The 27,991-nt window shown below is 47.7% G+C and overlaps 1 protein-coding gene across 1 annotated transcript in view; it reads right to left on the bottom strand.

Moving 5' to 3' along the window:
- The window catches only part of LOC138266552 (dehydrogenase/reductase SDR family member 4-like), a 208,403-nt gene that overhangs the window by 65,246 nt on the left and 115,166 nt on the right, over positions 1-27,991 (bottom strand). Inside the window, exons 5-6 of the mRNA XM_069215404.1 lie at positions 11,103-11,204; positions 3,909-3,979 (exon numbers count right to left, since the gene is read on the bottom strand). Of these exons, the coding sequence (XP_069071505.1) occupies positions 3,909-3,979; positions 11,103-11,204 (173 nt within the window). The remainder of the gene's footprint in view (positions 1-3,908; positions 3,980-11,102; positions 11,205-27,991) is intronic.

The following is a 27,991-nucleotide window of genomic DNA, read 5'->3' as shown; positions in this document are numbered from 1 at the left end:
CTACCTTACCAATAGCAAAACATTGGATTGCTTTGTTACATTTAATAGGTGATAACGTTTGATTTGGTACAGGTACCTATTTCATGCCTGGTGTCTTGGAAATTGTAATTTAAAACCCTCTTTAATGGTAATGTCAGATTTTAACTTACAATTTTGAAAATGCTGTTTTTCGAAATTTGACATTTCCTGACATAATTATTTGCTGCCTGAAACCTGTTCCTGAATTACGTGACAGAGTGTAGTTGGCAGTTGCACTTTGTTGGTTCCTCCAGGCAGCCACACAATAGTGGGATTTGGTGGGCCTGGATGGGCCATCACTGGCAGGATGGGGGTTGGAGATGGGCTCAGCCTGACCTGCAAATGAATGAGCTGTGCTTTGCCTTCACACAAAGGACTTGTCACCCCCGCATTGTTAATGCAGATAGCCAGCCTCCAGGGCAGGGAAAGCAGGAAACTTCAAGCACTTCAAAGGAAATTCTCTAGAAACTTCTTCAACTTCATTAAAGGCACCGGGTATAAAAAGAAGACCCTCAGACCCACTCTTCAATTCACTTTCTTGACCTGAGGAAGGACTCCTAGAGCACTGCGTGCTACTGAGTTCTGCTGAGTACTCCACAAGACTCCTTTGCTGCCCCTGAAATGTTTTGCTGCCTGGAGCCTGGCTTGACCCCTTTGAAGCCTGTCTTGCTGCATGAGCCGTCCCCACTGCTTGAACATAGAACTTCCAGAGTGACTCCAAGGATAGTTGGCTGGCCTCCTGATCAGAGCCTCGAAGACATAAACATTTCCCACCATCTTGAACCGACACCTGGGTCCAGCCTGAGTAAGTCCTAGCTCCCCAAATGGTGCCCCTACAGTCCACACCCTTGGTGGTAGTGTTAAAGATACTCAGATAGACAAAATTCAAAACTTTGAAGTTTAGGCGTGGGTAGTGTTGATAAATGAATGTAAAATTCTCTCTCTCTCTCTCTCTATATATATATATATATATATATATATATATATATATATAGAGAGAGAGAGAGAGAGAGAGAGAGAGAGAGAAAGAGAGAGAGGGGGAGAGGAGAGGTAGAATGGGGTAGGGACATGGAGTTAAATAACAGAGGGCAGGAGGGAGATGGGCAGGGGCACCAAACTGACTTCAAAGAGCAAGCGTTGGGTTGCAGCAACACAATACACCACACAGGTCAAGCAGGAGGGCAGTACACCACAAAAGACCATGGAAAGCAATAGGAATTGACATGAGCCTTGCACATGAACAAAAAGGAACAGAGGGGAAGAGACAAGGGCCAAAAGCTGATCATATTGGATAGAAAGGAGGGAAAGTTGCAGCATACCGGTCCATGAAGGGAAGGAGGGAGGTGGCAGTTGTAGCACATTGGAACGTGTTTGGCAAGAGGGAGAGGGCTGGTGCATGGACTTGGACATCAAAGGGTAGGGAGGAGGTGGATGTGGCAGCAAGCTAACAGTTCAAGGCAGCATAACAGCCACACAGGGCTGTAATGAGGGAGCAAGGGCCTGTACTTGGACAATGGATGGCAAGGAGGAGGGGGGTAGAAGCTGCAAGCTTGGGTGGTGGCAGCACAATGCCAGGCCAGGCTCTTTGTCAAACCCACCGGTGCATTGCAATGGGCATCTTACTTAACGTTCAAAAAGCACTAGAAATTCTGTGAAAAAAACAAACGTTACAGGGATATTATCTTTAGGAAATAGAATTAAAAAACTTTGGAAATTCACTAAAAAACCAAAGGTTACATGGATGTTAAAGTTAGGTTTAGATTTTACACACAAAAAAACTTTCAGCTGTTGCGTTATTACAAGTAATACACAATTTTTTGTCAAATATTTTACTGCAAATATTACAGGGAATCAACGGTGTCATCAGTGTCATAATTTGTGGGGTAATTAGCAGTGCACCGTGTAGGTGCGAGTTATAGTTACCTTAGGACACAAATTATAGTTACTTGAGATAACTCTAACTATAACATCTGAATTTCCATGGTTTTGTACATTTGAAATATCATCCTAACTATGCCGTCCCTATAACCTTTGTTTTTCTAAGTGAATTTCTTTTGCTTTTAAATTCTATTTCCTAACCATAACGTCCTTGTAACCCTTGTTTTGTTTAGTGAATTTCTAGTTTTTTTTAACATATAAGTATTTTAATTACTATACGTTATCTCAACCACCGCTGCTCATGGCCTTAGTCTGTGTATGTTGGCAGTTGGCCGCAGGGCCTACAGCCAACCGTCTACAAGCACCCATCCTTGCACCATACACAGCCTTTGCCCGGGCACAGCATAGGTTGCCCACAAAGGTTGGCCTGCAGCCAGTATCTGCAGCCAACTCCCCTAACCAACCAACCCCACTCTGCACATGGCCCTTTGGCCGTGCACGGCAGGACTTGGCCGCAACCTATCTCTCTAGGTGTGAGAATAGGTGTAAGAAGGGGTGAGAGTGGCTGTGAGTGTGTCTGTTTGGGTGTGAAAGTGCGTACATCAGTGTTTTACTGTGCGCGTCAGTGTATGCACAGGTCTGTGAGTGGGTGCATAAGGGTGTCAGTGGGTCTGTGAGTGGGTGCGTGAGTGTCTGAGTGCATCTGTGAGTCGGTGCGTGAGTGTCTGAGTGGGTCTGTGAGTGGATGCGTAAGTGGGTGTGTGAGTGGGAGAAAGAGATTGAAAGCGAGAGAGAGAGAGAGAAAGAGAGTGAGAGGGAGACTGAGTTTTTTAGACTTTGATGTATGTTATACTTAGAATGAGATATGTATGCACAATTTTAAAAGAAAAATGTATCACCTTTTATATGTCCCTTAAATATTTTTACTTAAAGGAAAAAGAGTCCAGCTGGACTCGAACCCTCTACTCTCAGTAAAGGTCTGTGACCTTCACACTGAGCTATTGATGTTTTATTTTTTTAATAGTTTTTTTTAGCCCTTTATGGGCTACCTGGGACCACAAGGGAACCCTCAAGGGCAGCCCTGCGGTCCCTACATGTTTTTTTATAATTATTTATGTTTTGAAAACATGCCCTTTACAGGCTATCTAGAACCACTGGTGAAGCCTCAAGGCCTACCCCATGGTCCCTTTCCTTCACCAAGCAAGGAGCTGCTTTAACAGCAGCTCCCTGCTTGGTGAAGCAAACCTTACATCTCTGTTCCCAGGGAATAGAGATGAAAGCTTCACTGTTTAACAGCGGTACCTGCTGTGGCAGCCAAAACACAGTAAAAAGTGATGTCCCAGTGGTGGACACCCCGGGACATAGCAGGAGCGGCCCTGCACTCCTGTGCTTGTTTTTTAATAGGCCCTCAGGTGGACCAGGTCCTGGGGGCATTGTTTTTTTTAATGGGGAACCTCCTGGCCCCCGCAGCCCCAGGGACCACCACCTCCTGGGGAAGTATGCAAAAGTAATGAGGGCGGCCTCCTGGCCCCCTTGCAGCCCTGGGGTCACACCACCTCCATGGAGCAGTCACTAAATTTGGGTGCAAGCAAGTATGAGTGTGTCCCTCCCTAGACCTTTGTTTACGCATCATTCTGAATCCTTAAACCCTCATGTCCTCTAGGATAGTCCATGGAAGTGGTGTCAATTGTTCTGCATAATCTCATACCCTTCCTATAGTACTGACTAGTTAGAATTAAAATTGATTCTGACACCCTCTGTAACATGACAGTAAGAAAATACATCCACCACTGAGCCACAGTAATCTGAAACCATATAATTATATTTTGGGCCTATTTGGAGTTTGGACTCAATTACAAAGATAGCAGAAACCCTTTTTTACAAGTGGATTATAGCCTATGGTACTTAGGGAGGGCGTGATTTTCACCCTACTTGTGACAGAGTGTCCCATCTGCCAATCTCTAAATAAGGCAGTTATTTTTATTTTATTCGTTTGCTCTTGTGCATCTTACCCAAGCTTCTGCATGTGAGGAAGGACATGCTTCACCAACAGGAACGTTGCAGTTACATTTGTGTGAAAAACCTGAAACCACAAACCACAAAATGAAATGGGTAACAATTATCTATCTTGAATGTATTTTTCTGAGAGAGGGTCAAAAACAGCAGCCCTCCCAAGGTTGGCTTGTTTGGAGATTACATTTTACCAATTATGTTTATCAAGAGATGAGGATGTTATTATGATTAGCTGTACTTTTTTTACAAGCAACACACTGTTCCTCTGATCATAAAGGGCAACCCTTAAAGCAGCAATATGGGTGCAGTAGTAAGTGTAATAATTATCAGTAGCATAATTTGCACTAGTAGTACTGCAACATTAACATTTCTGGGATAATGATGCTATTACCTGTTTTGCTAGGTTCTCACACTACATTTCCCCATTGCATTTACTTGTTTTCTTGATGTTATGGAGCTGATAAAAATAAAGAGTAACTACAGTAACTACCTTTATCCACATCCCTCCCATTGGCACCACTTTTCTAAATGAGGAGAATGCTCTAGGTCTGAAGTGCTTTACAAAGATTTAAGATAAAATCACTGGGGCACCCATTTTTCAGGACAAAATGTGCAAAGGACCACTTGAAATATGCGTTTAAGCACTGGACAGCATAACTGATAATGGATCTGGTTAGCAATGTGTTTTCAACATAATATTAAAATGTCCATGGTTTGCTTAAATCTTTTTACATAGGGCTGGATCCATATGCTCACACATGCCAATAACAAGTTTATCCTTAAGTTGATCGGAGCAGTAATGTTATCTCCTTTGTTCACTGTCTATTGGCGATCAGGGGAAGGCTCGTATGAACCTCGATTCTCAGGAGGCATCAGAGATGATACAGTGACCTGTCTGTCCTGAATGACTCTTTATTTGAGTTGGTAAGTTCAGAGCTCTCAGGAGTACGATGTCTATTACTGTGGGTAGATGAGGGAGCCCAGGTTTTAATAGTTTTGAACTGCCAGAGGTAAAGGTGAACCCTTCCAGAAGCCATGATGATGTCGACACTTGAAAGCACCTCAGTAAAAGGTGCCTTTCTGAAGGAGAAGTTCCAAAAGCAAAGCAAATACTTGATTGAAGCAAGGCTCTAAGAAGAGAAACAGCAGCCCAAGGAAAAGGCAACCTCTGAAAAACAGGAGGATACAGGAAAAACTGGAGAATCCAGTAACTGGAACCACTTGGAAAAAAGAAGTCGGCAAAAATCAGAGCTATCAGGAACAAAGTAAAACACCAACTGTAAATGAAGAAGTGTTGCGACACAAGGAGTAAAGGAGCAGCTGGCTTTTATACCTTAGGACAGAAAATACTTCACAGGAAGAAGTAGTCACCATCTTGGATTGAGAACACCCTGTGCAAACCATAGAGATGGTGGTCATCTTGCATTGGGTAGAATAATGTCCCAGAAATCCTTAGTAGATGATTCAGGGAGAAACAGGGTGGTTAAAGATGGTGAAAGGATCTCCTTATCAGCTGCACCCTCCTCCATGGAGAAGATAGAATGCACAATAGGTTGTACCGGCATGCCATCTGCCTTGAGATAAGTTTAAAGGGTGCACCCAGTGGCTCGCCAGCCTTCCATGTGCTGGACTCGCACTCAAGGGCCACGCGTCCCACCTACAGAGGTCAGCTTGGGAATAGACACTGCCTACTTGATGGATATCCCTCCCATTAAATTTAGAATTGAAGTCTCTTCCTAAAGGAAAGAGGGTTCCTGGACTTCAAATTTAGGAGTATTATTCTCCAAATTAAAGATGTTGAAAAGGATACTTCCAATAAGGTTTCAATTGAGAGGTATGAAACACAGGCTGGACTTTCCAAGTTGGAAGGTAACTGAATCCGAAAAGTAACATGATTGATGATTTGGACATTCCTGAAAGGGCTTTAAAATAAAGGCTTGGACTTGTACAGGGAAAGGGGAGTAGGCAGAAATTTAGAAGAGAGACAAACCCTGTACCCAATCTGATGAGCAGGAGTCTGGAATTGATGGGCTAAGCAGAAGATTTCATCATCCTCTTAGAGTCCTGTAGATTAAAAAATCTTTCTTTGACATCTTCTAACTTACAAAAGAAACTAGCAGCTAGAAGATAAAAATGGAATCTTGAGGGCCCAAAGGAGATGTCCTGGGTCGATGACCATTAAGGCAAAAGAATGGCAAAGTCTCTGTTGCTCTATGGACAGAATTATTGTAAAAAACTCAACCAAAGCTAAAAATGTATTAAAGATTCTGTTTGAGACCCTGGTCAAGTCATTTAGTCTGACCTTTAGTCTGGGAATGGAAACATGAGGACAAGGCATCCTCAATCTGAAGGGATTTAAAAAAAAGACTTTGAAAAATGAAAGATTTACTGAGGGCCTCTGTCAGATATAGTAACTTGAAGTAACCCATGAAGTCAGAAGATTCCCTGAAAAAAGATTGCCAAGCCCTTTGCAGGGGGTAGGTGTTTTAGAGTAGTACAGTGGGTCAACAATCAATATAATAACTCAGTTCCATGCAAGCAGGGGTAATGCTGTGATGTAGTCAATAGGGAGAGTGTGCCAATGCTCAGGAGGAAGTGGTTAAGGACAAAGTAACCCAGAAAGCTGTATGGGAAAAGTCTTGTTTTAAGCATAAATAGGGCAACAGCTGACATAGAGTTCAATGTCTTCTTGAATAGAAGGCTACCAAAATTAAAGGAGTATGAGTTCTGTACATTGGATGTAGCACCTCTGTGACCAGAAACAGGGGAGTCATGACACACTCTAAGGACTTCGAATCCTAGAGCCTTGTAAGAGATGAATAAATGATTCCCTTTAAACACAAAATATCCTTGCTTCTGAATCAGTCCATGTAAAGACACCCATTCTTTCTTAAAGACTTTATAATAGTTTGTTTGCACTCTCTCAAGGAACTATTGCATCACCCCAATAATTTGTTGTGAAGAATGGATATTCTGATCAAAAGTGGATAGAGACTCAGGAATCTGCAAAAGGATGAATTTTCCCAAGTATTCTTAGAGCCAGACGTATTAATGATGATAAAGCTATACTGGTTGAATAAACAGGCCCGGCAGGCCCTACAACTATTCTTCTCTGCATATTTCAAAGACATTGGAGGTTTCGGTGGTCAGTTTGGATCTAGCCCCATGCAAAATTGTCTCTAGTCTGAAAAAGCAATCTTCATGGATAAGAATTCTCATTTCAGAACAGTGAAATTGCATTTGGGAATCAGGTAGATGTGCAATAGGTATAAAATAGGGTGTTCTGCATCATTGTCTTTCTGCTGTTGTAGGAATATGGCTCCAGTGGCTCAATAAGAGGCATTGGTTTCCATGATGAACTTCTTACTGGTATGTGAATGGTACAATTCCAGGGCTTGAGTAAAGGCTTGTTTTAATTTAATATAGACTTCTTCAGCTCTAGAATCCCACAGAAAGCCACAACAAGGCATTTGCCTCTTAATGTTTCAGTTTTTCTCATTAGTTAATAGGGCAAAATCCCTAATAACTTGTTGGCAAGAACTGGTTAAGACAAGGAAACACTGAGCTTCCTTGATGTTGGCAGAAGGTGGCCAATCTGAAGTGGCAGAAACCTTTTGATGATCCATAGATTCCAGAGTTAATTCTGGTGTTGTTTAAATGGAAGCCTAATTATTTCACCTGAGACTGGTCGAACTCACAGTTTTCTCGTTTACAAAATAATTGATTTTTGCAGAGTCTAGATAGCACTTGACTGATGATAAAGAAGAGGGTCCTTAAAAAAAAAAAAAAAAAAAAAGCTATCATCCAGATAGGTAACATGTATGTCAGTTAAGACCTGGTACATGAAGTGCTGAAAGATTGCTGGGGAATTAATCACCCTGAACAGCATTACACTATATTGAAAGTGTCTGAAGGGGGTTCAGAAGGCTGTCTTCCATTCATCCCCTCTTTTATTTGCAAGAGGTGATACGCTCCGCAAAGGTCTACTTTAATGAAAATCTTAACTCTCAGGACAGATTTCAGTAGATCCTTCAATAAAGGAAAGGGGTACCTCTCCTTGATGGCAATCTTGTATAAACCTCTGAAGTCACCACAGGGTCTCAGTTTGTTTGCCATTTTTGGAAAGAACACTGAGGAACCGGCTTGTGCAGAGGATTGGGAAAAGAGAGCATTCTGATTATTTTCTTGCAGATATTATCTCAGGGCCTCTCTTTCAGATTCTGAGTGACAATAAATTCTTCCAAATGGAATAGTGATCCATGTCTTTTGGGAATGGTGTGAACAAACTCTCGATGAGGAGGTAAGAGCACTTCTTTAGCTTTCTGTAAGAGGTCAGCATATTCTTGATATTGAGCTTGAACCCTATGAAAGAGAATGATAGTCTCACCACAATGAGAGTCCACCACAACGTTCTAGGGGGGCGCTTTTTGGTCCAATAATCTTCTGTTGCATAGCAGCATTTGTGACAAAACTGTTTGGACATGTAAGTTGTTCTAGTTTTCCAGGGTTGTGATGCCCAAGCCATAGTATTCCCGAAATCAATGTATGGTTAGGAGAGCAATAAGGTCAAAAGAAGCAAACTCATGGTGTTCTTCAAATGTTAACTTCAAAGGAGCTGTCACCTCTTTTGTTTGAACTTGTTCTGGAGTCTCCTTCGGGAGCTGGAGGAACATCATTTCTTGCTCCAGACTGGTATCCAGTCACTAACTGCGCTATCTAGGATTCTCTCTGTCCTTACATTCAAAAGCTCCAGCTGCATTGGCAAAAGGAAAAGTGAATTGTATGTCTCAGAAAATCCAATAAAAGGGCTGTAAGATATTTCTGTACTTTTCCCTTTCAAAAAGCACAGGACCTGGCCTTTCCTGAGGATTTCTGAGGATAAACTGGTCAAAAACAAGTCAAATGCTAAGGTGATACACATTACAAAAAAAGCCCATGCTTGCATCAATGCTCTCTTTCGCTATCCAAAGATGTTCCTCGGGCTAGACCAATTTGCATTGGCTCATCACTAGAAGCAGCCGAAAATTCTTCAATAGGAGACGCAGAAGATTTTTCAGAAGAAGCTTCAGCCTTCCAGACATTGCTTCGGGTGCCTTCCAAGGCATAAGTGGGTTGCATTCTACTTCTTTCAGACCTTCATTCATGCTAGAAAGGTTCAATTAATAATTCCTCATCCATAAGCTTGGAAATAGTCTCAGCTAGGACTACGTACACTAATTTGTCATTTATCTCTTTTCTAAGGCCCCTGCAAAAACGAATGACAAGGGTCTACTTAATCCACATTGTCTCGACAGCTAGCTTACAAACAATGGTGATGCAAGGTAATTATTTCCTTGCTGAATGTCACAAAGGGCTTCCTCTGCAGAGAACCCAAGGTCTGATATCTCAAACATCCATTTGAATGTTTTAGAAAATCAGAGTTCTTTGATAAGCAATGATCTTCTGTAGCTACTGAAGGGGTTGTCCAGGCTAATCTGGATCAGACAATGTGCTGATTAGGTACCCTACTTTAGCCCCCATCAATGTGAAGGACAGAAGGCAAAAAAGACAGTCAAAGAACCTTAAAATTCTTTCAACTTGTTCAGGGCTCCGGAGAAACATAGTGTAGGTGAGGAAACAATGGGGACATCAGAAACTCCAGCATAAAGAGCTTAACGTAGGACTAAGTTCTCACCACACAAAATTGGAAGTTCTTGGAACTGTTGTTCAACTCTCTGGCTCAAGGCTTTACCTGGATCGACCTGCACTGCCTGAGTCGAGGCTTGACCTGGTACCGCCGTATCTGGCCCAAGACAATGAGCCGGGTGTCACAATCTGTTAGTTCTCTCAGGTGAAGTACAAATAGCAAGAGACTTCTGACTGGGGGTGGATCAGGAAGGCAAGGTTTTAACAGTCTTGATCTTACAGAGGTAAAGACGACATCTTTCAGTAACCACAATGCCACTATCACTTGAAAGCACCTAAACAGATGGCACATTCCAGAAGGATTCCTAAATGGAGGAAAAGGCCCAAAGACAAAAAATATTCTTGAAGGCAGCAAGGTTCTGAGAGGATGAAGGGAAGCCCAAGGAAAAGGCAACCTCCACAAAAAAGAGAAGACAGGATTAACTGGAAAATCCAACAATGGGAATCACTAGACAAGAGAACTCAGGAAAATCCTAGAGCTACCAGGAGCCTGAAAATACCCCAGCAGGAACCAAATAAGTGTTGTGACATAAGGAGTAAAGAAGCATCTGGCTTTACCTATACCATAGGACAGGAAATACCGAACAGAAAGGAGTCACCATCTTGGATTGGGAACAACCAGCGCAAACTAAAGAGCTGGCAGGCATCCTGCATTGTGTAGATTAATATTCCAGAATTCCTTGCTAGAGGATTCTGGGAGAAAGAGGGTGAACAATATGGAGACACTAAAGGCATCTTTCGATCAGTTTAGCCCTAGGGAGAAGAGTGAGCGAATGGGATGTTGTACTGGCAGCCAGCTGCTGTGAGGTAAATTTAAAGGGTGAGAGCAGCAGCCCATCGGCCTTCATCCAGCCTGTCTCGCACTTTAAAAGTGACAAATCCCACACGCCTGATATCGGACTAGAAGTTGCCGCCAGTCTGGATGCCAGACCAACAGTTAGAGGGAGAAGGTAAGCACAAGGATGTCATTTCCCAGAAGTCTGTTTTGCCATGCTCGTCACTCGTCAGGTCTTCTCATTCCTACTGGGTCCGGGGGTAATCTGTTTGTCTTTATGTCCTTGATTGGTTCTACTTTTGAGCTAGTGAGAGTGTAGGAAATGAGATTCTCCGATGATTACCTTTTGGTGCTCAGAAGTGGCATGTCCATTCATTTATTTATTTAATGGTTTTATATAGTGCTCTTTCCACCAGAGTGGCATCAAGGCACTGAGGCACTTGACTGAGTGATGACATCTGGGTGAACTAAAAGCCTTCCCCATTCTGAAATATTCTTTGTAGGAACTTTGGTTCTATCTGTTGAAAAACCCTGTTTTTTTTGCATGCTACTCTTTTTCTCTACTTTGGTTTGAGCCTCCTGAATTGACTCTTCCCTACTGCACATAAGTTACAGAGAACACTCAGAGAACTTAGCGCTTGAAAAACAAATGACTTGTCTGAACTGCATATAGTACAATGAACAAATCTGAGACTCGTAAAAGGAGAATCCTTTCAGAGCTATGCAGTCTTACCTCAGTCCACTCTTCTTCGGTGGTGTCAAAGGTGTTCTTGTATGAGAGGTCCTTGGCTGCGTTCGAGAATAGATAGTCAATTTTCCCATGTTTTCCTAAAGCCTTAACCAAAAACAGATTCAGCAATTTAGAGGAGCAGAAAGCAATCATTGTGTATTATATTTTGCATATGTAGGCCTATACTCCGAAAAATGTTTAAAAGACATAACAGAACCAGGGGGGCAGAAGCGTTCAAAATATGTTACAATTGCCATCTAAAATAAATTTTCATAACTTAACTCTCAATTGAACTCATTTAAATTGGTATTAGTCAGGCTGAAACTACAATTGAAATACCTGATCAAGAATGTGCTCAAGTTATTTTGCCACATATATAGTGTGTGTAGTTCATTTTTTAGATCTGGCTTTAGCCAAGAACCTATGATTCTACCAAAAATATGTATAATATACTGATATCAAGATATTTATAGTCTGCTGTGTGCTTTTGGGAAGTTCACATTTTTGCTACTGCCCACCAGAGCCATTGGTTCCTTTCTCTGTGAGTGACGTCACTGTACTAAAGCATGAAACACCCAGACAAAAAGTGGTCCCTTTCAGAGCTATGGTCTTGTGTGCCAATGTGCCCTTTTGTGTTACAAATTGTACTTTTTTAAATTAAAAGCCCTCTAAGGAGTTAAGAGTGGATGCATCATGTGGTATGCGAATTAAGTATAAATAGGGTGAAGCTGCTGAACTAGTCTGTTTTCCCATAAATGTTATAAAATGTCACAGTAATTCTGTGTTTTGGGGGTTTTAAGAAGCAGTTGGGCATGTTCTTAAGACAGCTCCAGAAACATGAGCGTATCAACTCACTGCTGCAGCTTCTGCAGCTTTTTGCTTAAGAAAACATATTCCTCATGTGCTGTAGTCTGCTACTGCACAACCCTAGTCCAACCATGCTACCATAGTGGGAATGTATATGCCAGTCAGTAGTTATGGGTAGGACCTAGTTTCCATAGGGAAAAGTGTTTTAGTTTCTCCACAAAATATAAAAAATTAGTAAGCCACTCACTTCAGCTGCTGTTATGAAAGTTTTGGGGGTGATTCAAGGAGGAGCCCCAAAAAGTGTTATCCCAATGCATTATCCCATAGGGTTTTTAGACATGACTACAGGCCGAACCAGTGAACGGACTTTCATCAAATTTGGCAGGAAGCTAGATCTTGGTGCACAGATCATGCTTATTTGTTATTTGGTGTAATCCGTTCAGTAGTTTTAGAGTATTTAAATGAAAACTAAATTTGTATATCTAGGGATGCGGAGGCTCCACAGATCCCAGGGATCTCATGCTGAGATCTGATTGCCTGCCAACACTTCCTGGTTGAAGTGTTGGCCATTTGGAACTCAGCCTCAGCCGAGTCCCCAAAAAACTTAAATGTAAAAAAAAAAAGGAAAAGTGGGCAGGATAGGAATACCCTTACCACCTAGACTTGATGCTGGAGTCCTCCTCGGACCCCACCAGGGCAAAAAAGCATTTTTTAACAAAATGTTTTGCTGAAATGCACAGATTATCTGCAAATCCGACAATTTAAAACAAAATAAAAACAAGCGTGCTCTCCTGTGCTTGTTCACACTTTAGTCCCACTACGGCCAGGTCCCAGGGCATAGTGCATTTTTAAACAAAAGAGGGAGGTGCATGGGGCCCCTTTAAAAAAAATATATTAGTGGGCCGTGCAAACCCCCCTCATTGGGCTCTTATGAACCTCGGGGACAACCACCTCCCCGGAGCTTGATTAGTAATATGGACTGGGGGTGTCTAGACCCCCCCTCTCCTGTTCCTCATTCAAGGTCGTAGACTACCACCTCTCTGGGACTAAATTTAAAATGTATGCACGGGGGCCGTGCGGACCCTCCAGGACATATACGGCCCGGGGGACCACCACCCTCCTAGGGCCATCTCCTCCCATCTCCTGAGTTGCCCATTCTCGGGAGAAAGAAGTTTGCTTTTGCTTGGTAGGAGCTGTGACAGTTCCCGCCAAGTTGGAGCAAACACGAACTCTGCTCCGAGCAAGTGGGAGGTGGAACATTGCTTCGCTCGCTGGCAGTGGAGTTTTCATATGTTTCCTGCCCATTGTTATGCGGGTAGGGAAGCAGGAGCAATGCAGGCTCCCCAGGAGGTAGGGAGCTGGCTGGAGCCGTGAGGGCATTCAGGCTCCCCTGCAATCTCCATCAATGCACACTTGGGCCCATATTTATACTTTTTGACGCAAACCTGCACTTGCGCAGATTTACGTCAAAAAGATTACCGCCGGCTGCTGCCATTTCTACACGTCAGCCGGGCGCCATATTTATGGAATGACGCTAGCCGGCGCTGCGGCCTGGTTAGCGTCAAAATACATGACGCTAACCTGACTAGCGTCATTTTATGACACACAACCCCCATGGAAATGACTCCTGTCTTAGCAAAGGAGTCATGCCCCCCTGCCCAATGGCCATGCCCAGGGGACAGGAGTCCCCTGGGCATGGTCACTGGGCACAGTGGCATGTAGGGGGGCCCAAGTTAGGCCCCCCATGCCACTTAAAAATAAAACGAAATACGTACCTGGACTTACCTGGGATGGGTCCCTCCGTCCATGGGTGTCCTCCAGGGGTGGGTGAGGTTGGCAGGGGGTGTCCCAGGGTGCAGGGAGGTGCACCTATGGACTGGTCTCCCACCATGGAAATAAGCCCACAGGTCCCTTAACACCTGCCCTGACCCAGGCATTAAAAAATTAAGCTATTCCGGTTAAGCGCCATTTTTTAAGGCCCCCTCTCTTCCTTAAGATAATTGAGCAGGCTGTGGGGGATGGAATCTGCAGGGCCAAAATTGGACCAGGGAGGGAGGGCCGGCGGGATGAGGGCCCTAAGGCCCAAACCAGGTAGGGAGTGGGCACCAATGGAGGGTTGGACGCAGGGCCTGGCTACAAGCCAGGCCCCGTAGCCAAAACCTGCTGCACACAGCTGAAGGGCATGCCTGGTGCGGTTGGGTGCTTATAAGTAACTAAAACTCTTGGCTATTCATAATCCTACCTAATGGAGGGGTCCGCCACTGCTCATTAGGTTTCTCATCATGATTTTCCAAAATAGATGTTTTATAGGGGTGACAGATGCTCCTGGGGGGAAGTATGGGGTGGGGTGTGAGTTGGGGGTGGGCAAGCATACTGTTTGAAATGCTTCAGTTGTTGTTTTGCAGTGCAGTTTGTTGTTTTTCCCCTTTCCTAAGTCCTCACGAATCTAAGCGCACACCTCACCTGGCAAGGCGCTATTATGGATATACACAAGACAATCCTGGATCCCCTGACTTGATCCCAAGAGGAAAGGGGTGAGGGGAGAACTCTGATGGCAACTATTCATGCTCTCTACACTGATATATGGTAAGCCCCATGCAAGCGATTTCATGGAATGCTAATGGTCTCCTGGATAAGATAAAGCGCACCGTGGTACTAGCTTTTTCACCACCCTGATGTGCTGCTGCTCCAGGAGACCCACTTTATGGGAGATCTCTTTCCCTTTCTGAACTGCAAAGGGTTTGATATGGTCTATCACAGTGGTTTTGTCCAGGGATAGAGGGGGGTTGCCTTCCTTTTACGTTGTTCCTTCACTTTGTTGGTCACCCAGGTGCAGAGAGACGAACAAGGGCATTTCTTGGCCCTCACTGGGTCTTTAGAGGAATGCACAATCAATTTGGTAAGTGTTTACACCCCTCCGGTAGCCCTTTGCATATTCTTAACTGACCTAGTTAAATTGCTACTAGATTTATCTCAAGGGATCACTCTCCTAAGGTGGGATTTTAATGCAGTCGCAAACCTCCGACTGGACACTTCGAGTCTGCACTCAGTTACTTGAAGTACCACAGCCAATACTTTAGCGAGCTGGTTGACCTCCCTGGGGCATTGTGTTGCCTGAAGGATGTGGCACCGTGCCAATATACTCACACATCACACTCACTCCAGGATAGATCTCCTTCTTTTGCTGGCAGTGAACTGCTGTCACCTTACTCACACAGAGATCCTTCCTCAGGGCATTTCTGATCATGCCCGCTTCAATGTGTTATCAGCTCTAGGGAATAGGAGCCTCACCCAAAGTGGTGATTGAATGCATGGTACCTGCAACAAGAATCATGTGTCCAACACCTGCGGAAAGAAATCCAGAATTACTTTGAACTCAACGAGGGCTGGGGCTCGGCAACAGGCACCCTCTGGGAGGCCATCAAGGCGGTCATGACAGGGATGGTGAGGGGGATAGAAATGAGTTCAAGACTGAAATCTAGAATTGTCCCCGAAATAATGAATACACATGGGGACAGGGTGACCAAACTACAGGAGGAGGTGGAAGTATTCGCAAATTGTTATACAAGGCTATATGGAGCATCACCGACTGTGGACCTGGATTATGCACCCCAATTTTTGAAGGACATGCCTCTTCCCATGTTACCTAGGCTAGATGCAGAGATCCGAGATGAACCAATCTCGAGTGAGGAAATAAGTGAAGCAATCTCCTCAATGGCCTCCAGTAAACACAGGGCCCCAATGGCTTCCAGTCGGAATACTATACAGTGTTTCGAGACAATCTGATGCCCACATTTCTGACCTTATAGAATGAGGTGGATATAATAGGTTATTTTCCGGAGGGAATGGATATGGCCTCTATTGTGGTGAATCCAAAAACACACTCACCGTCAAGGTCTTGTACTTACTACAGGCCGATTTTGCTCATCATTAGCAACGTTAAATTATACTCCACTCTTCTGGCGACCTGCCTTAAGAGGGTACTACCACTTTTGATACATCCAGGCCAATGCAGTTTTAAGGCTAACCGGAGCACGAGACACTGTATATGCAGCCTTCACACAGCACTGGCTCATCGCAACTGCTTGCCTTTTGATCTGACACTCCTTTTTGTTGATTTCGAGAAGGCTTTCTATACAGTGGATTGGGAGTATGTGGAACTCATCCTTCATCGAACGGGTATGGGACCTTGTTTCCGCAAGCTGGTCAACACCCTTTATGTGAATCTGGTATCCTGCATTCGGCTTAACGGTGCTCTCTCCCGTGCATTTCTGATTCGAAGGGGGACACGGCAGAGCTGCCCTCTATCCCCTCTTCTTTTTGCCCTGGCCATTGAGCCATTAGCACAGCTGATTAGAAAGGCCCTGCAGAGCCTTCATTTACTGCGCTGCTTTAAAGAGGCATTGTGGCTTTGTATGAATCCCTCTACATCAGTATTGATGCCACTGGTGCCAACCCGCGATTGTTATGCTTGGCAAGATGCGGTGCTTATCCGCAGGCTGACCTTTAAGTACTTGGGCAGACCAGGACCGAGTCTGCCTCACTACTATTCTGGAGCTGACATGGTCCCTATATCTTGCACTTTTGGCATGTCAGGCCAACTCAGATCTGATGAGATTTACAAAATGATGATTCTACCCAGCTCCTATATATTTTTCAAAACTTTCCACTCCCGATCCTGAACTCCTGGTTCTGGGAATTGGATAGAAACGCGTCTTCATTTCTCTGCCGGGAAGCTACACACAGAATCGCATTGCAACACTCTCAGAGGAGTACCTATGACGGTGGGATGGGCATGACTAATCCGTACTTGAATTATTTAGCAACCCAACTCCTGGTCATCCATGAGTGGTTTACCAGGGGATGGGCAGACCTGGCATATCAGCTGGAGCTCACTTCTCAGCTTCCTATAGATTCTAGATCTGCTTTAAGGCTTCCCGCTCCCTACAGCAATGGCTTTAGTGATTAAAGTGGTACTCTGTGTCTGGCTCTGCGGCATCCTCAAAGGATGAACATTCTGACCCAACAGACACCCCTCTGGCAGGGAACTTGGTTGAATGAGTCAGCGGCCCTGCAAGAATTTGGTAAATGGGACTTATTGGGAATTTCTCTGCTTGGGGATGTATGTGCTGGTACAGCCATTACAAGACGTACAGGATATCTATTAACTTTTCCGCACTCAATTTGATAAATATCTGCAACTTCATCACGGCCTCAATGTACATCTATCCCACCATGACTCTCTTCCAGAATACAGTCTGCTTGAGGCCAAATAGGTTATGGGGGCACTGAGAAGGGGAGGTGTGTCTCAAGTGTATAAAATGCTGATTAACCGTACACCAGGTGATCTGACTCATGTTAGAGCTCAATGGGAACAATGGGTGGGCCCCCTTGAGGAAGAAGAGTGGTGAGATGCCTTGATGCATCAAAGGTAATATAAATGTCTTCCAGGTTACAATTGCTACAACTGTATGTCTTACATGGGTCCTATCACTCACCCAATAGACTGTATCAAGCAGGGCTCCTCCCTGACTATAAATGCTCTAGATGCTCGGCAACATCCGCAAACTTCTATAAAGTGATATGGGCATGTCCACTCATTGCACGATACTGGAAGAAGATTTTGAATAAGCTCACTGATATAGAGGGATGAGAGGTTCCGCTGTCCCCTTTGTTGGTTCTCTTGGGGGTAATGGAAAGTGTAGATGGTCCACGATCAGAAGGTATCTTTGTAGGGATGGCCTTGATGATGGTGAAAAGAGACATTGCAACCAGCTGGAACTCTTAGAGTCCACCTTCCCTCTCGAAATGTTGACGAGGGGTTGATTGGTGCGCATGACAGGAGAGACCAGTTGATGAAGCACCAGGGTGTTCTCTGAAACACGCCAGGGTGTGGTGGGGGAGATGGCTGGGCCAGCTATCATGAACTTCTACGAGGCTCAAACTATTTTTGTTAATGTGTATGTTGCTCTGAAAGGGTTATGGATGATGAGGTTGTCATGCAGAGGGTTGTATATATATATATATATATATATATATATATATATATATATGGAGGAATTGGTGCTGGGGACATCTGTGGGTTTCCTTTTGTATCCCTCATTCAAATCTCAATAAAAATTGTTTATAAAAAAAAAAACTTTGGATGATGAGGGGGGCCCAAATAATTACATCACTCTTGAAAAGTTCTACGGGAACTCCATCAGGGCCCAGATCCTTGTTACCTGCTCATCTCCTCATGGCACCCACAACTTCATCAATGGAAAAAGAAAGGTCAGGATTACCCAACTCCTTCTCTTCAACAGAGTGTATTAAAGACTCTGTCCCAAAATCAAAAGAATAGATGTGAGAGAAATGATCATACCATTTGGTTTCATCTATCACTGAAGTCAAAGTAGACACATCCTCAGCTTCTAAAAAAGGTTGATTAGGAACTCTCCAAAAGGTGACACTATCATTGAGAATGCTAGCTCTCAATAATTGTTCCTAACCATCACCCTTCAAAGCCTCTTTTCTTCCCATCATAGCCTTTTCATAAATGGCACATACACATTTCACCTCCCCTCTATCCCCTGGGGAACATTTGAGGACCTATATTAGATCACAATGTGTTTGGAGCAGGTCTTGTCAAACTAGCGTTCCCCCCTGGAGATACTATGGCCTGACTAGAAACAGTAAGAAAAGCCCTCACGCTATCACAAAGCGCAGAAAAAGCAATTAGAACATCTGTAGAGTCTGAGTCAAGATGTAGGCAGCATTCAAACTCATTACTCATCTGCCACAATACTTTTCTACAAAGCTCCTCTGGGATCACTTTAGTCAATTTCAGTCGCCTACCTTGATCCACAGGAGCAAGAAACTTATGGGCATATTTACAAGCCCCAACACCACTGGAGTGTCAATTTTTGTGTTGCTTCAATGCCGCTGTTCACTGCCCCATGCTTACAAGGCGGCGTTAAGCCACCTTGTAAGTACAGCCCCTTCACACACAGCACTTTGCATGGAAGGGGCATGCAATGGGTGTTGCTGTGGGCGTTCCACAGCAATACTCATTGCATTTTGACGCTGCTCCATATTTACAAGAAATCATAAATCTGTGGCAGCGCCAAAATCTAATGCCACCTCAAGGGAGGCGTTAGTATGGTTCAACGAGGAGAAATGCTTTCATTTCTCCTTGTTTTCTGCTCTTTCTATGAGTGGTGGGTTCTGCAGCACACATAGAAAGAGCAAATTGCCATTGAAGACTGTTTTTGTGCAGGAAGGCTTCCCTTCCTGCACAAACAAATAACATCCCCCGCAATGCACCCATCCTTGCACCATGGCGAAAGAGTGGCTGCATTGACACTCGGCATCTAATTTAGTGCCTGTGCAGGGGGAAACACAGGCATGTGCCATATTTTTGTAAATACAGCACATCCCTGCATTTCAGAACTAATTCACTGTGGCACTGTCAATTTTGGCACAGAGCCGCACTGCGCCAGTTCTTTGTAAACATGCCCCTCTGTGGAGGGGCAGGCAAGAATTATCTATGGTGCCAATGCTTTAACGGTAACACTAGGGTATTGTGATCAATCCAACCAGCCCATATAACCTGGAAGTCAACTAAAAAGTGAGAAAGGAGTGAGGAGATCAAAATGTAGTCTACAATTGATTCACAACCACTACCAACATATGTGGGATCCACTTGAGCACTGGGTAAAACTGGGTTCAGAGACTGAACTAAAAAGTAAGCCTGGTCCCCTTGGGCAGTATGTTCAAAATGGGTTGTTGAAGAATCATCTCACATATGAAATTCCTGAAAGATGTAACATACCTTTTGACAGGAATGGATCTGTGGGAGGGTGTTCCAGACTCCTCCTCTTCCTGCTGCAATGTAGAATGTGGCACGTAGTCCCCTGGTGCAACAATTAACTGTCTCACCCCCCTGAGGCAGCGGGGCTTTGAAGGTGATAGTGATGTCGGAGGGAGTCCCAGGGCACCTCGTCATCCTGCTGCAATGTAGAATGAGAAATGCCATCCCCTGTTGCAACAATTAGCAATCTCAGCCCCTTTTCAATATGCTTTGACATTAAAGTCAATCACCAGCTACCCATTCAACCAGAGCATATGAAATTATGCCAGGGTGAGCAACATCACAGCAGAATTGGGCTAAGGGAAGATGGGGTTAACAGACCTAGGCAGGCCAGGAGTGAGTGTTGTAATGTTTTGACTGATTGGAAATACCGCTTTTGATTAAACACATTTTGGTGGTCATTCTGACCTCGGCGGTAAAAGGCTCTTACCGCCGGTCAGAAGACCGCCATTCTACTGCTGCGGCCGCGGTAAACCGCCACGGTCATTCTGACCCACAACTGCCAAGCCGCCAAAAACCCGACATCCACGGAAGGCCGCCTCATCAGCGGTCAGCGATAAACTGGAGATGACCAAACCTCCACCGTCACGCCAACACAAACACGCCCATGCCATTACGACCCACGAATCCACGTGGCGGTCTGTCAAACGCGGTATTCCATTGGCGGTACACACCGCTGCGTTCAAAATACACACACAGCTCCAAAACACAGCCACATTGGACAATTTGAAATACACACACCTGATACACATACAAAAAACACTCCCACACATCCAATCAACTATAAAACACACACCCACATCACCCACAAACCCCCACAACTAGAAATTCGGAGAGAAGGCGAGAGAGAGCACAGCTATCGAAAACCCCAACACACACAGGAACACAACATCATCACCCACACTACATCCACGCACAAAACACCACACACCACCACACACACCACACTCATCACCACAAACACCAACCCACACCACCCCATGGCACCCCCAAGACACCCCAGGTCCTCGGACCAAGAACTCAGGGTCATGGTGGAGGAAATAATTAGGGTAGAGCCCCAGCTATTCGGCACACAGGTGCAGCACACCACAATAGCCAGGAAGGCGGAGCTATGGCAAAGGATCGTCGACAGGGTCAACGCTGTGGGACAGCATCCCAGAAACCGGGAAGACATCCGAAAGCGCTGGAACGATCTATGGGGGAAGGTGCGGTCGATGGTGTCAAGACACAACATCGCTGTGCAGAAGACTGGCGGCGGACCCCCACCCACTCCACCCGAATTCACAGCATGGGAGCAAGAGGTCTTGAACATCCTGCATCCTGCGGGCCTTGCTGGAGTAGGCGGAGGAATGGACTCTGGTAAGTCTAATCTCAACTACCCTACCCCCCCCAACCACCAGCATGCCAACCCCCACCCCCACCCTCACCCCTGCAGGGCCCGAACGCCAACACACCGGCCAGGAGGGTCCAGATTTGTCCATCCCGCCCCCAGAACAGGTCCCCAGTGATGACAGCAGATCTGTCGACCTAGAACCTGATGACCAGCCCGGACCATCGGGGACCTCTGGACAGTCGGTTCCCCACACACAGACACAGGCCACAGCAGACCCAACCCCCTCTGGGAATACCAGCACAGCTCCCACCCAGCGGGCCCATGCCTCTGTCTCCAGGACGCGTCAATCAGCGGTGTGTCCACCACTACAGGGCACCCAGGCTGACCCACCACCCCAACAACAACAGGGACCTGGGGGCAGTGGTAGTGGGCACACCGTCCAGGGGACAGAGGCCCGGGGAAACAGGGGAACTGGGAGGGCTGCAGTGCGAGAGGGGGTGGACCGGCCCAGGGAACCCACTCTCCAAGAGGCCCTCACCACCATCATGGGAGCATACCACCACTCCCAGGAGACGATGGCGACGGTACTGGCCAGGTTCCAGGAGATCCAGGCACAGCAGGAGGAACGGTACATGGGGTTCAGAGACGAACTCAGGATCATAGGTACCGCAATGGGGACCATCGTCCTGGCCCTCAACCAGATAGTCACCTCATTGCAGGACCATGTGGCACCCCAAAGGGCCCTGTCACTAGCCCGGACCACGAACAGCCTACCACCTCCGCCGGCGCTAGTGGACAGGAGGCCCCCTCACAACGACTGGCCACCAGAACCCCACCTCCTGCTGAAGATCAACCACCCCGCAAGCGGAACCTGAGATCTCACAAGAAGACAGAGTAGGATGCCAAGACCCCTGCCAGCAAACAATACCCCCTGATGTCATCCCACTGACCCACATTGTCACCCTGTCCAACCTTGAAGTGCCCCTGCTCCATCCTTCCACAGGCATATGGACAATGCACCTGTGCGACTGAGAATTGGACTCTGCCATGGACATTACTCCACCCCCACCCATCACCGTTTTACTATCATGGACCCATATGCAGCACTTTAAATAAATCACCAATTGCACTTCAAAAATCAGGAGTCTGCTTGTATTCTTTACAAATGTATTACACATAACGGTGCAATAATGTTCAGTCACAATGTGATTACAACATACCAATGTCTATAAGCATTAGTCCATGGGCAAACAAAGCAGCAGTCACGCTGTGGGTCATACAGCTCTGAAAAGGGAAGGGAAAGTCAAAAATCAGTTAAAATGAACTGGGGGAAACACAGAAAGTAGAGATGCAGGAGGGCAGAAGTAAATGTAAAAAGGCGTGGGTGATTCTTACCTGTGTGCTACTGAAAATACTGTTGTATAACTGTGTCCCTGTTGTCCGTGTCGTCATCGTCGTCTTCCTCTTCTTCACTCTCCACAGGCTCCACAGCTGCTACAACACCACCATCTGGACCATCCTCCTGTAGGAAAGGCACCTGGCGTCGTAATGCAAGATTGTGAAGCATACAGCAGGCCACGATGATATGGCACACCTTCTTTGGTGAGTACATTAGGGATCCACCTGTCATATGCAGGCACCTAAACCTGGCCTTCAGGACCCCGAAGGTCCGTTCTATAATCCTCCTAGTTCGCCCATGTGCCTCATTGTAGCGTTCCTCTGCCCTGGTCCGGGGATTCCTCACAGGGGTCAATAGCCAAGGCAGGTTGGGGTAACCAGAGTCACCTATTAGCCACACACGGTGTCTCTGTAGCTGTTCCATCACATAAGGGATGCTGCTATTTCGCATGACATACGCGTCATGCACTGATCCAGGGAACTTGGCATTTACATGCGAGATGTACTGGTCAGCCAAACAGACCACCTGGACATTCATCGAATGGTAACTTTTTCGATTTCTGTACACCTGCTCATCGTCTTTTGGGGGTACTAAAGCCACATGGGTCCCATCAATGGCACCAATGATGTTGGGGATATGTCCAAGGGCATAGAAATCACCCTTCACAATGGCCAAATCACCCTCCTCTGGGAAAATAATGTATCTCCGCATGTATTTCATCAGGGCAGACAACACTCTGGACAAAACCTTAGAAAACATAGGCTGAGACATCCCTGATGACATGGCCACTGTTGTCTGAAAAGACCCACTTGCCAAAAAATGGAGTACTGACAGAACCTGCACCAGAGGGGGAATCCCTGTGGGTTGGCGGATGGGGGACATCAGGTCAGGCTCCAGCTGGCCACACAGTTCATGTATAGTGGCTCGGTCAAGTCGGTATCGAAGTATAATATGTCGTTCTTCCATTGTCGACAGGTCCACCAGCGGTCGGTACACGGGAGGATTCATCCTTCTCCTCGCAAGTCCCAGCGGACGGTGCCTAGGAAGGACAACATGGAGCACAGAGTCAAGCAACCCACAGGTACGTTCACCCAGCTTGCACAGTACACGAATCGCTATGCATTGAAAGGCTTGTATGAGTGGCAATGCAAGGCCTAGGCCTGTGTGACGCAGTAGCAATTAAGCCATGTGGGCCCTTGTAATGGCGGCTGCCTGACCTGAGAAGTGTGACAGTGGGATATGAGGTCAACGCGCTGGCGTGGCACACCGTGGCGGTAGGCGGTCGAAGACCGCAGTGCGAAGGCGCATTGGTTAACATTGAACCCTATGGGTCTCAGGAGCCAATGACGTTGTGCGCCGGCGGTCGCGGTACGCACCGCGGCGGTACGCACCGCTGCAGGCGTGACCGCCATTTTCTATCTGCTTAACCACTCGAGACCTGACCATCCACAGGAGAGGACCTATACTGCACGTGCTGCTGTGACCTCGGTCTGGAAGAGACAATGGCTGCTGCGACTGGGGAAAGGGCCCCTGCCTTCACTTCAGAAGAGTTGGAGAAACTTGTGGATGGGGTCCTGCCCCAGTATGCGCTACTCTACGGTCCTCCAGACCAACAGGTAAGTACACTGGGTGCACGTTGGATGGGGTATGCCTGTGTTGTGTATGGTGGATGTAAGATGGTGGGGTGGGGAGCGAATGAGGAGTGCAAGGCACGACAGATGAGAGCATGTGCCACATGGCAGGGTTGGGGAGGGAGGGGCAATCACATCTAACATGCAGAAAAATGATGAAAATTCCATTCCCACCCTGTACATGTCAAATAGGTCAGCGCCCATCAGAAAGTCGACATTTGGTGTGCCATCGCCAAGGAAGTCCGGGCCCTGGGGGTCCACAACAGACGGGGCACCCACTGCCGAAAGAGGTGGGAGGACATCCGCCGCGGGACCAGGAAGACCGCCGAGTCACTGCTGGGGATGGCCTCCCAACGTAGGAGGGGTGCCAGTCGTACCTTGACCCCCCTGATGTCCCGGATCCTGGCGGTGGCCTACCCCGATTTGGATGGGCGCGTGAGGACATCACAGCAGACACAAGGGGGTGAGTACCAGCACATTCTGCTATTTTTACACGCAGTGGAGGCGTCTGGGTGGGGGAGGAGGGCTGTGGGTGACATTAGGCCAGGGCGCTTTCTGTAGTGTAGTCCCCTCCTTTAGGCATGGCCCTGTGCCCCCGCCCCCCACCTCTGTAGGGTGCCAAGTACAGCAGTCGAAGGTCCAGCATCACCCATGTGCGCATTTGTTGTCCATAGACCTTTTGGCCTAGTCACAAGTACTGAGTAGTGTACCCCGATTGCGCGGCGTAGTGCATGAGGCTCCTGTGTCTGTCCTCTCCGCCAACGGTGTTGACAATGCATGCACTCAACCTGTTTTTATTTCTCCCCCCACCCTTTTTCTTTATCTTCTTGTGCATGTGTGCATTAGCATCATCAGGCGGAGGAGAATTTGCATCGGAGCACGAGGGAGCTGCTACTCACAAGGCCCCGGTGGGCCATGGTACAGACACCGAGGTCACCAGTGATACGGAGGGCGAGGGGAGCACCACAACGGGGACCCGTGGTGACACCAGCGACACCGACACGTCCTCGGAAGGGAGCTCCCTAGCGGTGGCGGCAACATCCGGGCCCCCCGCCTCTACAGGTACAGCCGCCACCCAGCGCACCAGCTCCGCCCTCCCAGCAGCCCCTCAGCCTTCGCTCCGTGCCCGCTCGCCCAAGAAGGCGGGCATCTCCTTCGCCCCAGGCACCTCAGGCCCTGCCCCAGTTACCCCTGCTGCCCTCAGTGAGGAGGTCATTGACCTCCTACAGACCATCATTGTTGGGCAGTCTACCCTTTTGAATGCCATCCAGGGGGTAGAGAGGGAGGTGCATCGGAGCAATGCATACCTGGAGGGCATTCATTCGGGTCAGGCTGCCCATCAACGATCGTTCAATGCTCTTGCCTCAGCACTGACGGCAGCCATTGTCCCTGTTTCCAGCCTCCCTCTTCTAACTGCCTCCACCCTGTCTCTGTCTCCTGTTCCTCAACCTATCCCATCCACACCATCAGACCAGCCTGCACACACCTCAACACCCAAGGGCAGGTCATCCAGACATAAGCACCACAGATCACACAAGCATTCACCCAAACAACACCCAGATGCAGACATGCCAACAGTCACTACCACCTCTGTGTCCCCCTCCTCCTCGTCTCCCTCCTCCCTCCCTGTGACATCTCCACTCACACCTGCATGCACACCACCATCAGCCAGTACTTCCATCACCAGCACACCCTCCAGTACAGTCCGCACACGTGCAGTCACCACCCCCACTGCCATTTACACGTCCCCTGTGTCCTCTCCCACTGTGTCTGTCACCCCCTCTTCCAATACACACAAACGCAGGCAGCCACCCACCCAACAGCCAACCACCTCACCACAGCCTACGTCACAAGCACCTGCACCCAAAGACCGCACACCTGACTCTCCTACAACCACATCCTCTTCCTCCAATCCCATAACCACTACACCTACCCTTTACATTGGTCCTAAAAAACTTTACCTCTCCACACATAACCTCTTTGCCCCACCTGACCCACCCCCTCCATCTGCTAAGAGTCCCAAGAGCACCTCAGCCACCACCAGCCCTGCTTCAAGTGTCACCATTGTGCACGGGTTTTGGAGTCCACCCTTTCCCAGCACTGATACATCGGCCAGCAGCAAGGGGACAGCCACCCCCCCCCCTGGAAAGAGGACCCGTAAAAACAAGGGCCGCCGCGAGAGGACTAACACGGCTGCCCCCAAGGAGCAAAGTCCTGGGCCGTCACCTGCCACAACATCCAGGGGAGGCAAGGCCCAGAGAGCCTCATCGAAGGAGGGCAAGGGCAGCAGGGCGGAGAAGTCAGCCAGCAGGGGCGCGGACCAGGAGGGCCCCACAAGCCCCATCCCGGGTGTAAGGGAGGACACCCACGGGCCCAGGACTCCGTCACAGAAGGGTCTAGCAACTGCACGGTCGGAGGGCGACTAAGCAGGGAGTCCTGGCCAGGTCTGGCTCCCTTGAATGACTGGACAGGCACCGCTGAAGCGGGCCCCGCCGTGCAGAAAGGCACCGCTGAAGAGGGCCCCGCCGTGCAGAAAGACACCGCTGAAGAGGGCCCCGCCGTGCAGAAAGACACCGCTGAAGAGGGCCCCGCCGTGCAGAAAGGCACCGCTGAAGAGGGCCCCGCCGTGCAGAAAGGCACCGCTGAAGAGGGCCCCGCCGTGCAGAAAGGCACTGCTGAAGAGGGCCCCGCCGTGCAGAAAGGCACCGCTGAAGAGGGCCCCGCCGTGCAGAAAGGCACCGCTGAAGAGGGCCCCGCCGTGCAGAAAGACACTGCTGAAGAGGGCCCCGCCGTGCAGAAAGACACAGCTGAAGAGGGCCCCGCCGTGCAGAAAGACACCGCTGAAGAGGGCCCCGCTGTCTCAAGCACCGCTCCACTGGGCCCTTCCTGTCAAGCACCGCTCCGCTGGACCCCGCCTTCTCAAGCACCGCTCCGCTGGGCCCCGCCTTCTCAAGCACCGCTCCGCTGGGCCCCGCCGTCTCAAGCACCGCTCTGCTGGGCCCCACCTTCTCAAGCACCGCTCCGCTGGGCCCTTCCTGTCAAGCAACGCTCCGCTGGGCCCCGCCTTCTCAAGCACCGCTCCGCTGGGCCCCGCCGTCTCAAGCACCGCTCCGCTGGGCCCCGCCATCTCAAGCACCGCTCCGCTGGGCCCCGCCGTCTCAAGCACCGCTCCGCTGGGCCCTTCCTGTCAAGCACCGCTAGCCCATTGACTGTGCCGGTTCTGTGTCGAGCTAGTGTTCACGCTGCACTCGGGGCACCCTGCCTCCTCCATTACCTGTGGAGTCTGTAATCCACCTGATGGCCTGTGTCTCTGCACTCCCCAGGATGGCACAGTGGGCAGACCACCCACTGTAGAGACTTGTGAGACTGTGGCTTTGCACTCCCCAGGATGGCACAGTGGGCAGACCACCCACTGTAGAGACTTGTGAGACTGTGGCTTTGCACTCCCCAGGATGGCACAGTGGGCATGGTGGACCCTTCGTGGATCTGGCGTCATGGACTCATGTGGTGAGGTGCCCCCCCTTCCCTTCCCCCTGAGGTGCCTGTAGTTTTGTCATCTGATGCCCCAGCAGTGTTCTCTCCAACGTACTCAGGTCTCCTGTGTGGGCTTTGCCCGTGTGTTGATACACTTTGGCCCACGGACAGTGGAAATTTAAGTGACTGTGCAGGACTTATTGCCTATGTTTATCGATTTCGCAATGTTCTTTCTTGATTTTTTACAATTCATATTGCTATTATAACATGACTTCAATGAACCTCTTTTATACATAAATTTTGTTTCTCACTTTAATTATGTATTTGCATAATTCCGGGGGGTTTGGGTGGTGTCACTGTGACTTGGTGCTCTGCATTGGTGTGTAGATAGTTGGG

The sequence above is a fragment of the Pleurodeles waltl genome, chromosome 11 (genome assembly GCF_031143425.1).
Source record: "Pleurodeles waltl isolate 20211129_DDA chromosome 11, aPleWal1.hap1.20221129, whole genome shotgun sequence".
Lineage (NCBI taxonomy): Eukaryota > Metazoa > Chordata > Amphibia > Caudata > Salamandridae > Pleurodeles > Pleurodeles waltl.
This window is presented reverse-complemented; position numbering and strand designations above follow the sequence as displayed.